Raw genomic sequence first — 15,000 nt, 5'->3', positions numbered from 1 at the left:
CTAATCAGCTTATTTAAGAATTGGCATCAGCAGCTATGAAGGAGGTAGACATTTTGAGAAAAATTTCTTTAAAATGGGAAAATGAACGACTTCAAAAATGTATCAATCTTCTACTATATTAGGTATACCACTAAACTATAGCTTATTTAGCAGCTCTTAGTGCATAGCTTGATATGAAACAAGTCTTGCATTCCATTTGCATCCCGAAAAAGGAACTAAAAACTTCTGGGGGTGGTCAACCATGTCTTGGATGGGAGGGGGTCAAAATTTTATGACTTCAATGAGCAGATCTTCACAAGACAATTTTCATGGCAAAAATTCATAGAAATCTATCAAATACTCACAAAGTTATGACCTTGTGTGCCAATTTGCACTCTTAGGGGCTAAAGGGTTAAGAAAATCCAAGATTGGATTCTTAAATCCGAAAACCGATTTCAGATCAATCCAAGATCACTCGGATCATGGTGCATCAAAGGAAGCGAAGAATCCTTGCCCAGAGTGGATTTTTCGGTTCCTTTGACGTACCATGATCCGAGAGGTCTTGGATTAATCTGTTTAGAGAAGAAACGCGAAATCCGTTTTCTGATTTAAGAATCTAATCTTGGATTTCCTTAAAGAAACGCACCCTAAGTAGTCTCTGTGTTACTTTTTGCTGAAGTGGAAACACTGGGATACCAACTCAGGCGGTGTAAAAGGGGTTTTTCCTTGAACAAACACACTCACTTCAGGCTTTGCGTTCATTGACAACGAATCAATAGTGAATGCCTAGAGACTTCAAGCGAAACAAAACAATTTCATCAAGTTCCTTCTTTCCGGATAGTAACCGATTTTATTTTACATCGTTTTGTACTTACAATTTATTACAGACATTTACATTGTACACTCTGATTTGTCATTCAGATTTTTAGCTTTTTACACATCTATACGCTAAAACTACGGTGGAAAATGCAGATTTTCGTTAACATATACAGTACAACAGAGCATTGGAAAATGCTTGTAATCGCTGCCAGTAAGACTAGCAGTTCATCACCGGGAACAAAACCTAAAACGATAATGCAGTTTTCAACCGGTTTATCCTACAAAGCTGGTTGTAAGCGTGCAACAAGAAAGAGGAAAGTGTTTCCATATTCTATCGCTTGAAGTGTAAGTCTCACAAAGCGCTCCATCGCTACCGTTTGCTTCATTCTACTTCAAACCAAACTTTTAAAACGTTGATGAGATTCATTGTCTCCGCAGCCATTACTTGGTTAGTCCCGCAGAGAAACAGAAACGGGATCCTTAGCAGGAAAAAAGATCCTTCAATTTGACGCGCACTGAAAACTAATTTTGTATCAGCAAGTTTGTCGCTAATTTTTTCGCTAACAATACGTTGTGTGATGGTGGAGAAGGCAACAATAAAGACATTCGAAAAAGAAAGGAGATTTTGTTTCAGACCTAAGGTTGTAAACCCCGTCTAGGGAGAAATTTTAACACCGTTTTAACCAGTTAGGAGGGAGCTCCGTTCTAAAATGGTATACAGCTCCGTGAAGCATTTTGAGAATCCAAGTAACGGCTACGAAGGATCAGTGCTACAAAGAGTTAACCAAGAGACTCCACCACGATTTCCTAGGCAGCAATTAGAGCTCTATAAAATAGAAACATGCAACTGCTAGCAACTAATGCTAAACGCGAAGAAAGTCGGCCTCATCTCATTGGCCAAAAAGGATTACTCGCTCTGATTTTTTAAGAGCGTGCTGCAAGATTCCCTTGAACAAACTGCTAATCATACAAAGGCAATTGATACCACCTACTCTAGTACGTACTCTAGTACGTTTTAATCTAAATCACCTTGTTGGTGATCAATCACTTATCTGTTACCTCCGTAACGGACATTCGCACTCCGGCCGTGAAAAGGGTTAAACTTTGACGTGCTAATAGGGTTTAATAAAACAGCGACTATTTTTACAAGAAAAGAGGACATCATGTACTGGCAGACATAAGGCAAAAAAAGCTACTAACAAAAAAACAAGAAGCAAAAGGCAACTTATAAATGCTACAGCTGAAGATTACCGATAACAAGGCTTCTTGTACACTAGAAAACAAATACCCAGTTATAAATTTGTTGATTTACTTCCAGCAATTTTTAAATGAATTACCTTCACTTGAAGTCGACATGGACTCAATAAGAAGGAAAATTTTCACTCCTCCAGTCTCCACATACAGTAATACTCAAAAATTACCTACAAAGCTGATTCTTTTTAGTGACAGTTATTCAATTTAGAGTTGTGTTGGCTACAAGCTTGTTCGCTTGTTCTGTGATGAAGTGAGTATCTAGTGACTGCCTGGAACCCAAAACCAAACTAATCACATTTCGCCGATGAATCACAACAAACAACAAAAATGGAGTGGATCACAGCGAGCTAACGACAACCCAGAGTATAAAAGTGCAATGTTGATTTTGTTCTTGACTAGCTTGAAAACACTACAACAACAATAGCAACGACGCAAATAGAAAACAATTCTACAGGAATATACTTCAAACGAGTACATTCACTGGAAACTCTTCTACTTCACTGTAGCCCATTCAATTCAAGCCTCTGAACGGAGGCGAGGCTAGAGTTCACTTTGTTGTTAACATACCTTCCCTCTTTTCAATTGCGATCTTTTGTTTTCAAACCAGTTTTGATCTGTATCGTCTCGTAGTCAATCCAAACCTCATTTTCATACAAAGGTTTGAATACATCTTACAGAATCGTACCTGAAATCGTCCATACTGTATTTACATGTAATACGTTTTTCTTGACTTAGGTTTCTGTTAAGTAGAATCATTTTCTCCTAAATGATCAACCTCGAAGTTCTCATCACCATCCTAGTTACATTCTATACGACAAACATACACTGTTGTAGGAGAAAGTTAACGGTTCACCACTAAAGAGTACGCAAGGTTTGGAAGTCGAAACATAGTTTACGTGATCATGGCGCCATAAAATTCTAAAACTCAAATTGGGATTCTATGAAACTGCCTTTTACATTAACTTATTTTAACTCTAATTTTCAGAGACAATTTTTCATAACTTAAGATTGTAGTGTTGCCAGAAAAAATGCTTACAGCAATTGGTAGAGTACATTTTACACTGTACGAAAAAGCCAATCTAATTACGTAATATTGTACACGAAATAATCATATCACGACCTTTAAGAACTTAAAATTTGTTATATGTTTAAAGTGAAGAATAGTTTTAATAACTAGAAAATTGCATTAAGATAAACATTTTTTAAAATTCAAATTAAGTGAAAAAGACAGTTTTATAGATTAAGCACAGTTTGAATTTTAAAGTTTGATGCTATCATGAAGGCACGCGTCCGTAATTCCCTGCATGTGACATAATTGATATATCGTATATAACATTGCACGTAATTTACAACAAATGAAATTGAAACTTGGTTATATATCCTGTACAATTTAAAACTCAAACATTATTTTGTCCTGGCCGAAGTTGGCGAGGAATACCTTTTGCCGTGAAAAGGTTTGGTGGAATGAGATAATTCGCTTATTACTTTGCTGTGTCGATGGTTATGGCTTATTCTCCAGCAAAGGGGTGGATATTTCTGATATGATCTGATGTCACCAAGGACTGCTAGGTAGATAACAGTCAATACATTCATTTCAATGTAAATCTCTTAAATATTTATAGCTAATAATTTTAACTCTAATAGGGAGAATAAATTACTCTGCGTTGAAATATTCTGTCCACTGACATAAATAGCGTTGCATGTTTCATCCAACGAAGTCACAACACAGTTGATATCATGTTTTTCCCTCGTCCTCGCTGCTTTTCTTATCTGATGAATCATAGCCATCTTGATTGAGGTTCATGTCATCAAAATTCTAGAATTCAAAAATTGTACAGGTATTATTAAACTTGACAGCTCAGCCTTCCCCGTTGGTCTAAAGTTGGTCCTAACTTCCTCTTAACTCCCAGCGAAAAGGCTATGAGACAACTTAAGGCATAAGGCTAAATCTTCCCTGATATTCTCTGATATGTACATGTACAGTGTATGTACGTGTTCGATCAAAATACTAAAAAACACATGTTTAATTTTTTTCAAGCTTCTTGTCTAAGAGTGTAATTTCTGATAACTGAATGCTGAATTTCGCCTCTCTGACTCTCTGTCTTTCTCATACCCCATCCACAATGTACATCCATATAATTGACAGTTTTTCCTTCTCTCTTCTTTCTGCCACTACACGACAGAGCAGATACAGTACATGTACTTTTACTGATTATTCTAACAAAACTGCATTAAACTGCACATTACATCTGCCAGTACCTCAAGCTCACGTAAAACTTCATCCATAAAATCTGTGGAGTTTTCTTTATACTTCACAGCCAGTTTTATTGCTTCTCGAAAGGCCTTGGGAAAAAATACATGAAAATCCAAAATCAATTTGAGAAAACCAAAAAACTTTAGAGCATATCATGGGAGTTCTTTTATTTGCACTGGACAGGTTAGCCTTCTACACATGCATTCTGCTGGCTTGTCAAGGAACCCACTCCACTTGGTACGGGAGGAGTGAGTGACAAGCCAAAATAACATGTACAGTGTACGTAGGAGGCTTACAAACGGCAGGTGGAAACTTAACCTTTGGATTGACCAACAAATACCATAAACCCTTACTAAGAAGCATGTACTGTAACTATAAGAATTAACAACATTTTTGATGCTTTATATCACTTTTATTTTGCTTTTCTAACCAATATAGTGGTCTCTAGATAGGAAGTCAACCCCTTCTCCAAGACTCAAAGCCTGCTGAAAAGCACTCTCACCCCGCTCATCCCACAGAAACCTTCAGAACCAAAACCTGCATTCTAAGCAGTGAAGTAAAATAAACTTGAAACAACCAAATCTTATTTACTTACACACGTATTTACTTACCTTAACAACATTTGTTCCATCAGATGCTGACACGAAATAAAATGGAAGCCCATGTTTTTTGGGAAAATTAAAACTTTTCTGTGTAATATTGTAGTCGACTTTGGTTTTTATAAACAAAGAAGTCAAGGTAAAAATGATTATCAACAATAAACCTGATATTTTTTAAATTGTTTGTATCTTCATTTTTCCAGAATTTGTTTCACATAGTTCAAATTTTGGAGTCATAATTTTAAAATCAAGTAGGACCATTATAAATATTTATGGAAGCTACATTATGGCAAACCAAACTCTGCCTAAATCTGAGTCTACAGTTGTATAGTGGCCCACAAGAACGGTGCTTAATATACAATGTACGTGTACAGTACCTCTGGTTTCTGTAGAATGAAGCTACTCCTCCCTGGATGGAATGCTAGTCCATTGCAGGGTTACTCACAGCAATAAATTTGTTAGTGCCCATTTATACACCTGGGATAAGAGAGGCACATGGGGCCCCTAACAAGGGCTCAAACCTTGAGTCCATCTCTCGAAGGTTCCGAAAAGTTTTAGCACCCAGAAAGCCATAGCAAAATCTCGAACCTTATGATTACGGAGCTGTTTTATTCACATATTCTTAATATGAACGGAAGTTCCCTTCATACAAGAAGTTTCAGGCATATACGCTTCTCCATTTTTAGATACAGATGAACTAAAAAGGCTTTACGGGCCCAAAAAGTTTCTGGGACTTCCGAGAAACAGGCCTCTGGAGTCCAGTGCACTTACAGTGTACCCTAAGGCAACCTGTATTAACAGTGCAAAGGAACCTACAGTTTGGCCTAGTGGAGCTGGTTTGCAATGTCCAGCTTTCATTGATTATACTTGTTCACAATGTAAATTGTGTATTTTTTGTTTACAAGTGTACAATATATAATGCAGAAGAGAGTATCTTACAGTCCACTGCAATCAAAACAAAATGCATTTTCAGAAGAATCGTGCAAACAGTTAATAATTGTGCATGTACATGTATCCTTTGGGAAGGCACCAAGACTGACAGAACAATGCAGATTACAATGTTATTCACAAAAATTCACAAAAGGATACCATCAATTTTGTTTGCTATAACTATACAAGGGATGTTTTCTCTGTAATCTCTAAGTTCTTTATACCATTTAGCCAAATTTTTGTACGTCCCTTTTCTTGTGATGTCAAATACCTGAAAATGCGACGATATTTATTAATTCAACAAGTCACTACGGCTGAGCAATGTCAGTCATGTTTTTCTTCACACCATGCAAATAATTCAAAATAACAAGTACCACATGAACAGGGTTTTAAAATAAGTGACTGACCAACACAGCCATGAGCTAGTTCAAACATTTCGGGCAGGTACTTTTTGTATTCTAAAGTTCATTTTAAACACATGTAACTACACCCTGTAACTATGCAATTTTGTCCCGCCAGGGTAATAATGATTTGATCTCTGTAAGGTAAGTACATGTACTGCAATGTAACAAGTACCAATGAAATGAGAAGCATAATGTATCATTTTATGGATGAACTTCTAAAGAAACTCATCTTGCAATGAGTTGGATAAACTGTTGTTACAATAAAGTGTCCAGTCCAGGCCTCCTGCAAAATCTCTTTTGGGTGCTAAATATGCACCAGAATGCACCTTTTTTGAAGCTGTGAAATAATTTTTCAGGTTTAACTTGCAGTTTGCCAAATTGCCATTACAACTACAGTACAATGGTCAAATCATACATGTACAAATATCATTACATGTAAATAATATTTGATATATACAATTCTATGTAATAATGCTTAAAGAGTACTTACTAGTAAACAAGAATGTGCCTGATGGTAATATGATGGATGCATGCTGCTAAATCTTTCTTGACCTGCTGTATCCCAGAAGTCTGAAACAAATTAAACAATAATATTGGAAAAATGATCATGGAAGGGGAGGGAGGAAGAAAAGATGGAAAAAATAATATAAATTCATTGCAATTATTATTTTCTCATGACTATTTTTAGTTATTATTTTCATTTTAAGCATGCAGTCAAAGCTGGAGAAAATGTCTCTAATGTGTACAAAATACATCTATATATGTATGTAAATTTCAAACAACAGTACTGTGATCCATAAAATAACCTCCTCATGAAGAAATGAAATAGAAATGTAGGATCAGTAATATATAACTTTTGAAAGGCTCGAACTGGAGAGAAAATTATTAATATCTTTTTACATACAACAGCTAGTTATTCCAGCAACAGTTAAAAATTACATTGAATAACACCTGTAACACAAGTAACTGTTATAAGCTACAGTGTACCTACATATGAACAAATTAAAAAAAACAAACCTGACTGAACTATTTACATTTACATATTTTGATTTTGTCACTTGCAGTTGACCATAGATTGTTTGTACCTCATGAAACTAGTTAAAACGAGAAAAAATTGGACTTCAAGTTTATGGTTACAAACTGAAATCAACAGTTTGATGTTACATGTATATAAAATTTGTATATGATCATTGCAATAGTAACCGTATGCTGCTTTGTAGAATAAAAGAATTATATGTATTCTCCATGGGTTCAATGTATATGTTTTCTAATATGATAACTATACTGATGACCACAATGTATGTTTTCTAAATTTGTTAAAGACCAATCAGTGAAGGGTTTTCAATCATGCATTGTATACTGTAATTTGCAGAGCTCTACTTTAATTTGCATCCCACTGTCTGACATAAATAATATTTTGAAAATTTTATAGAGCAGCTGGAAAGATAAGCAACACTTATCTCGTTCTTTGGAAGTCAAGACACTTATGTTAATTTATGTATCTGGCCGAGCAAGGCATGGAGATAAGGATGCTGTGTTTTCTTTAATAACATCTGTTGTTGGCAGTCTCTTAATTGACAAAGATTCTAAAATCTTTTGCTTTTATTCTTTTTATTTTTCTGCTCTGTTAGCAATGAAATATTTCAATTTAGCATTTGCATGTACAAAATTTTAAAATATACATGTATATAAGTTTAATTAAACAATTTCATGTTTCCTCAGCAATATGTAGTGTAATTCTCCTAAACAAGAAGTTAAACATGGTGAATGATGGATATGGGTGAGCAAGCTCTCTCCCCATATCTTTAACTTAAAGTACTTATTATTGCCTGAAGTCTCTTTTATTACTGATTCACTTGTTTGTGACATTTGTTGGGTGATTTTGTGTATTCTCACCTCCTGCATGTTTGGCAATTTAATGAAATTGCATTGAGAAATTAGATTCTAATCACTCTTAGGCATAGTCAAATAGTTAACTGTTATTTTCACACACAACTTCCACCACATAGGTTTGTTTCATGACGACTTGCAAATCTTTTATGGAGAAGTCATATTGTGTGCTAAAATTATTCATTCACCTATTGAATATAAATTATAATCAAATAAAACATGATTAATTATTCAAAAATGTACCAGGTGCTGCTTTTCAAGTTATATATTTAATACCCAGTGTTATGATTTTCACCCTGGCAACAAACTGCAGTAGTTAATGTGGTTAAAAGGTGCACAAAAATTAAAATTTGTGGAAAAAATAAACAAGGATTATTTTGACAGGTTAGGCATGCTTGGACTCTAGTACTCTTACTCTGGATTAACAAAGTGATCAACATGGGAAACAATTGCCAATTGTGCATTACATACATTGTACTCTAGATATACCAGTACAATACAGATTTTAGAGTATACAGTTTTTTGCTTGATCATCCAAAGTAATTCACATTTGCCTTGGTTTTGCATTACTACTACATGATTCAGTAGCGTAGAAAAATGCGACACTATCACCCAATAAGACGTAAAAACAAACTAATCAAGCATAGATGTACATGTTTAAATTTGCTTTGCACCTGAGCTTCATATATTTGCTTTGAGTTTTGATTGGTTCATTGGATTGTGTTTCCTTGGTGATTAGCCAGAGTGATTATTTTTGTTTTCATTTGACCGCTCTGAACTCAATTGAAAACTCTAACTTGCTCTATTTCAGGAGTTGTTTCATGTACAATCAGTCACTCTACACACGACTTCAGTCAGCCGCTGATTCAAACGCTGTCAAACAATGGAAAACAGGCCTCATGTTTTGAGATGGAAAACGTGAGTTATGCAGAAGACAGACTTACTTCTCCCAAAAGCAATATGTACTTATGGTCATTTTCATTGTGATAAGAAACCCTGCTGATTGTCATTAGGGCATGCACACAATAACACTGTTTCACAAAGAGATGCTTTTAACCTTTGCATGATTTTATTGGTCTGCCATATGTTAATGTTGAATTCGTTTGTACAATATTTGCTTACAAAATTTCTTTTCCCTATTGATGATTGCACATACATGTATGATCTACTTACCAACTCGAACATCTGTTCCATCAACACGTGTCTTGTACTGAAAGAGTGTCAGTGCATAAGTAGAGAGTTGCTGTGGTTTACTGTGGACATTATTAAGGAAACTATCCTGAATTCTTAACTGACTTAGTACTGAACTGCAAACAACATTGGTAGTTACAAATCAAAACAAATACTTTTTATAGTTAACAATAGTCCTAGAGAAGATGATGATTTTACAAGGATTCTTACAATTTGTACATGTATATTTTTGATAACAAAATTTAACAATTTAAATACTTTTTTAAACCAGTATTTTCTTTTTCCCAGATTCTAGGTCAAGTCATTTCTCCATAATTTTTACAAGATGAGAAAGTTAATTCTTGGTTAACACAAAGCTTGTCAAAAGGAAGAACCAAAATGCAACCACGATGCCCTATGAAGCGACAGTCACTGCAATGAAAATGCGGACACATACATGTAACAGTAATGTAAGAATTACTGGGTGGAGAGAGTGTTCTCAACATTATCAGACGGAATATTTTGGCTGACACAAATTTACATGAAATTTGACTATATGTAACAAGGAAGTCATTTAACAATTAAGCAATTTTCGCTGCTTGGAAAAAGCTTCAGACTTTTCAATTTTTTTGAGACTTGGCTGAATACTTTTTCTCAGCCTGGAAAACTAGTTTGATGATTTCCATACTTTTTAAAGAATTCCAGACTCTGTAAGAACCCTGCTTTTCTGAGGCAAGAACAATCTGTAACAATCTGTGATTGTCAAATAAACATTTATTTGCGAAAAAAAGTCAAGATATTTTCTGAGAAAAGCTTGCAGATTTCCTTGATGCTCCAAATATCATGTCAAAAACAGAAGCAGCCAGTATATGAACTAAAGTTCTGAGCATCTTTCTGCAATCTCCATGCATTAAATTACAAGATAAGCTAGAATAATACAGCTCCATGGAATCTCTGAGTAAGTTAATTTTAACATATGACCATGCAGGTTTCTAAGAAGTTACAATCCTTTTTTTTCTTTCTTCCTTTACCAGATCCTTCACATTCATGGCCATTACAGTAACAGAAATGCAGAGCCAGGTGAAAAATTAATACACAAGTTCCTTCCAGAGCCAAAAGATCCATGTATACACCTGTATGTACTTGATTAAGTATACAGTTGAACAAAATGTTGATTAAAACCGCGTAAGATGGCAAAAATCGCTCGATGCGCTTGATGAATAAATGCTATGGAAAGCATAAGACACCTTATGGCTTAAGACAGTACATGTAAAACAACATTTCGTGATATTGTTCGAACAGTAAGTAAATGACGAGAGGTGTCGAAAAGGGTCACGCATGTTGATTGCAATTAAGTGCAATGAACATCTTTAAAATCGAAGCGTCATGATGTTACAGCTTCGGATAGAAAGCCCGAGACTAAATGGGAAAGGAATCGCGATCTCCCATAGAATTTCTACAGCACTTAAGACTGAGTAAAATCCCATGCCGGATACAAGCTCTTGCACGGATAACATCTCACAGGCTTGTATAGCAGACAAGCTTCCGAATAACAGTACGATACATGTATATATCCAATGATCTGCAGCCTTTTAAACAAACCAAAACATCTCTGCCACATTTTCATCAAAATGGCATTGATGCAAATTCTTAGAAGTATATACCCCAACGAAAAACGTAAAGGATACTATCCGTCCATGAGAAATCTTTCAACTAATCTATTACGGAAAAATACACAAAATTAGCCGGTTCGTTTGACGCCGCAGTTCCAACGCTGCAGCACGAACAAATCAAAGAAATATAACAGATCACACAGACTGACTTACTTGGATTTTCCTACAGCACTGTCTCCTAGACATATCACTTTAACGGAACTATCACTAGTCTTTTTATCGCTTGTTTCATTTTCATGATTCACTACAACATCACTAGCCGCCATTTTCATTCCAAGCTTCGCAATACCCGTCATGCCTCGCGATTGTGTAATCTGACTCGAGCCTCGCTTTCAAACCATGTTGCTAGGCAACGAATTAAACAGCTGCCTAAGCATTTTTTGTTCACAAAATTAAATTTCCTCATTCTAATTATAAGCAAAGAACCATGATGGAAAATAAGCCGATAAAAAAGCCAATATTTATTTTTTACGCTGAAAATGTCCAGAGAATAACTGGGCTCTTACAGTCTGATCGAGCAGTGAATTGAATTAGAAATAATTAAAGAAAATGACAAAAATTGACTCGAATAGCCCAGAAACATGAGAAACAAAGCTTGGCATATAAACAAAAAACTACTAATAAAATGAAATTAAGCTAGCGCTGATTCCGATTAGTTCGGCTTTCTAATTCAAATTTTACTTCCGTAATATACACTTAAAAAAAAAAAAAGAAATAAGGACGGTATTTTTAAATATTAGCAATTATATTCACACCACGGTACATCGGTATAGAATACCCACGCAAAATTAAATGAAATGAATTTTTTATTCTGTCGTGAGATGAGTCAATAACCAGGCTCTGGTCTCTCCCTACCAAACCGCGTCTGGGAGAAATGGAGAGGGGCAGTTATTCTAATAAATTATGATTTCACTCAGTAACATTGCGCTGAATATAGCATCCAACTTTGTATGTCATATTGTTCTGGGGTTCACTTACTATTATTCATGATTATTATTTCTTGCCAGTCTTCAAGTCAGTTTTGGACCGTGATAAATTTATTAGTGCTCTAATTCAAATTTCACAAGTTGATTTCACTGACTTTTGAGTAAAAAGATAATTCCGCATTTGATCGGCAACTACGACATCCTGGTCAGGCATAACTACGCTTGACTACAGGGGCGGATCCAGGATTTTTCTTAGGAGCGGGTGCTCCATTAAGGAATGGTGTAACTGACTGGTGAAGTAAACAAATTTTAAAAGCGAATATGAAGAAGGTTTCATCTCGGGGGGGAGGGGGGACGGGTTCGCACCGCCTGCACCCTACCCGCCATTTACAGTAAAACGTAAATGAAAAATGACAGTTGTTGATTAATCGCGCGGGGGAACTTGGACAGGAGATACTGACATTTATAAGATCCGAGTCTTTGGAGTATTGACGCTGTACAACCGCCTTCCTACATACAGCCATCCTCGATCGGGGCTCATCCCTTGCCCATTTTGATCGACCTGCTCTGTTCCACTGTGCCTTCCGTTGTTTTATAGAATTATGTTAATTTCTGGCAGCCAAAATCAGACAGGGAATGTATAAAGTAATCACAATAAGCAAAAGCCTCACATGATTGTGAGGCTTTTTCGCAGTGAAATTCGACATTCAAATGTTAAACTTTGTCCAAAAGGGCATCTAAATTTTTGGGAGGTTTTCGAGCGGTAATTACGACTACATGCGGGTGCACATGAAATTAAAGCAAAAATATCATTGCATAATACCGTGCTATAAGCTTGCATTTACAGTATACACTTTCGCTTGGTTCAGTTGAGAACTAAATTCAGATACGCAAACCACCCGCGAAGGTCAACGGTAACCTTTAATTACCTGTTCAGTTCATAGCTGAGCGATTCGTCATTCGAGTGGGTGTGCAAGAAAAGAGTAAATATCAATCACCTCGACTCGTTATATTTTTTCACATATATACGACGGTGGAACTGACTGCCATAGCATTGTAAGAGAACAGTGCTGACGGTTAGTTAAATGGTTTTCTTCTACTATCTGAGGCCCAGTCTAGCCACACGTACCATCCGTTACTAAGTCACTTTTTTTTCTCAACACGGCAACAGGTACTTTAATACTTAGAAAAGTAAGTGATTCCACTGACCACTACAAGCGCTTTAGCTGAATTTAATGGTAATGAATTCAATTTAAAGTTGCTTATTTCTTCAGTAAATGCGGCGAGCCGGATATCAAAAAGAGAAAATTGTGAATATTCATCTGACTGTTTTTATGTTTTAAATTTGTTAATTGCTTTCGTCAGTTTTACAAAACGTAGAAGGCTTCATTTATTAATCAATTTGTAAACATCTCAGATTTCTCGCTAGCCCATGCACTTTAATGGCGTTTTGTGCTTGCGATAAGCTCACCCGAGATTCCCGCAGTCCGGAGGCTTTGAGGAACGGCCCTCGGAAGAAAATTTTGTCTCGCTTGTTCTCTGTCCTGTTCAGTTTTTTGTTTAACTCACACGGTGAACAACGCGCCACAGATGTTTGCGTCTTTTCAGGCGGCTTCGTTTAGCTTCGTTCCGTTTCGGCCATTCGCCCTTGCATTATTAATTGAATCGAGATGACTAAAACAAACTCGGCGACTGCGCTCGGCGAGCGCATGTCTTGCCCCCCTGAAACACGTTCACGGGCTCAAGGAAGAGTTGTCATTTACTTATCACTTTCTTACTGCTTTTAAGCACGCCTTATTTGACTGCAAATTTTTGGCACGTGAGATCTGAGGGTGTTTGCTTAGGTTGTTTATTAAGCCTAGTTCACACTAGCGACATAAATATAACAGACCTTAATTAACGACATAAGAAGGAAGTTTTGTCGATCGTTATGTTTGCGAACACCCTGACATAATAGCGATCAATAGCAACATGACAGTATGAACATAACGACATAAGGAAAAAACTGGTCTTTTCCTTATGTCGATCTTTAAGTCGATGTTCACATGACGATCGATCGACATAAGCGACCAAGCCGTTTTGTCAATTTGTCGTTATGTCGCTAGTGTGAACCAGGCCTTAGTTGAAAAATTCAATGCGAGTGGTTTTCTTAATCGATTACAACTCAATCACAATTCTCTTTTGTTCGTTTGAAGCAAAAAGAAAAATGTAAATTCTATCAAAAGCTGAATGTGCACAGAGGTAACCGAGGTATGCAATTTTTGTTTAATTTCTTTGGCCTCTTGAGAGTATGATTTGCAAATGAATGGCTCTATTAAAAATTTAAAAGTGCTGTTAAATTCAACACAAGCCGAATTGATGTTCTGCACATGATATTTTCACTGGTATAAACAATGGGGCAGAGCTGCAATGGGGTAATGAGGCTCTGCTGTTGAGTCAGTTCTTCGATAAAAAAAAAAAACAGGTAAATGTTTTAACTATACAAAACTGAATTGTGAATGTTATTATTGTGTTCTTTTGGTGTTGTTTATTGTGTTTGTCAGTACACGCTGTCGTGGTAGTTGAAATGGTTTCTTTTACTCGGCTCAATTGTTGCATTCATTTTATACAGTGAAAAGCGGCCAAAAAGGTTCACAAACCACATCAAGTCAGTTCGACTATTTAGTCATCTTCAATCTCCTTCAGGTTTAAAATTTAAAAGATTAAAAACGCACGACGCTAAATTTATACTTGTTACGTTAATCCAGGTGGCAATACGTTGAAAGAAGGCTCTTTTGTACCACGAGGATTTTGCTTTCTTGTCGAAGCCAAACAAAATGGGTGTCTGGAAAACCCGAATAGCGAAAAGCGAATAGTCCCGAATAGCGACTGAATAGCGAATAGTACGAATAGTTATGTCTCGGAACTATCGGTCTGATAGTTGCCCCGCGGAAATTTGATGTTCTTAAAACAAATATTTGCCCGAGAAGCGAAGCCTCTAGGGCAAATATGCTAGTTTAAGAACATCAGATTTCCAGGGGGCAACTATCAAACCGATAGTTCCGAGACATAAACACTCTATTGTCTTTATTGTTCACCACTAAATTTTCCTCCGCGCGCTAG

The 15,000-nt window shown here is 36.2% G+C and overlaps 2 protein-coding genes across 2 annotated transcripts in view; one reads left to right on the top strand and one right to left on the bottom strand.

Moving 5' to 3' along the window:
* LOC145479626 (protein TTE1956-like) overlaps positions 1 to 724 on the top strand; it is a 5,312-nt gene extending 4,588 nt beyond the window's left edge. Inside the window, exon 2 of the mRNA XM_081458038.1 lies at positions 1 to 724. This exon is cut by the window's left edge and continues 2,042 nt beyond it. The gene's annotated coding sequence lies outside the window, so the exon portion shown is untranslated.
* Positions 725 to 802: 78 nt separating this feature from the next.
* LOC145479628 (rab-like protein 2A) lies at positions 803 to 11,268 on the bottom strand. The gene is made up of 8 exons (XM_081458039.1): positions 11,126 to 11,268; positions 10,988 to 11,017; positions 9,303 to 9,382; positions 6,730 to 6,809; positions 5,995 to 6,106; positions 4,918 to 5,015; positions 4,312 to 4,395; positions 803 to 3,868 (listed from the first exon to the last, which is right to left on the bottom strand). Exons 1-8 carry the CDS (start codon positions 11,266 to 11,268, stop codon positions 3,788 to 3,790), a joined length of 708 nt encoding a protein of 235 aa, XP_081314165.1. The 3' UTR covers positions 803 to 3,787.
* Between the last annotated feature and the right edge of the window lie 3,732 nt (positions 11,269 to 15,000).

This window comes from Orbicella franksi, chromosome 2 (assembly GCF_964199315.1).
Source record: "Orbicella franksi chromosome 2, jaOrbFran1.1, whole genome shotgun sequence".
NCBI lineage: Eukaryota > Metazoa > Cnidaria > Anthozoa > Scleractinia > Merulinidae > Orbicella > Orbicella franksi.
Note: the sequence above shows the minus strand (reverse complement) of the source record. Positions and strands in the feature narration are given on the sequence as shown.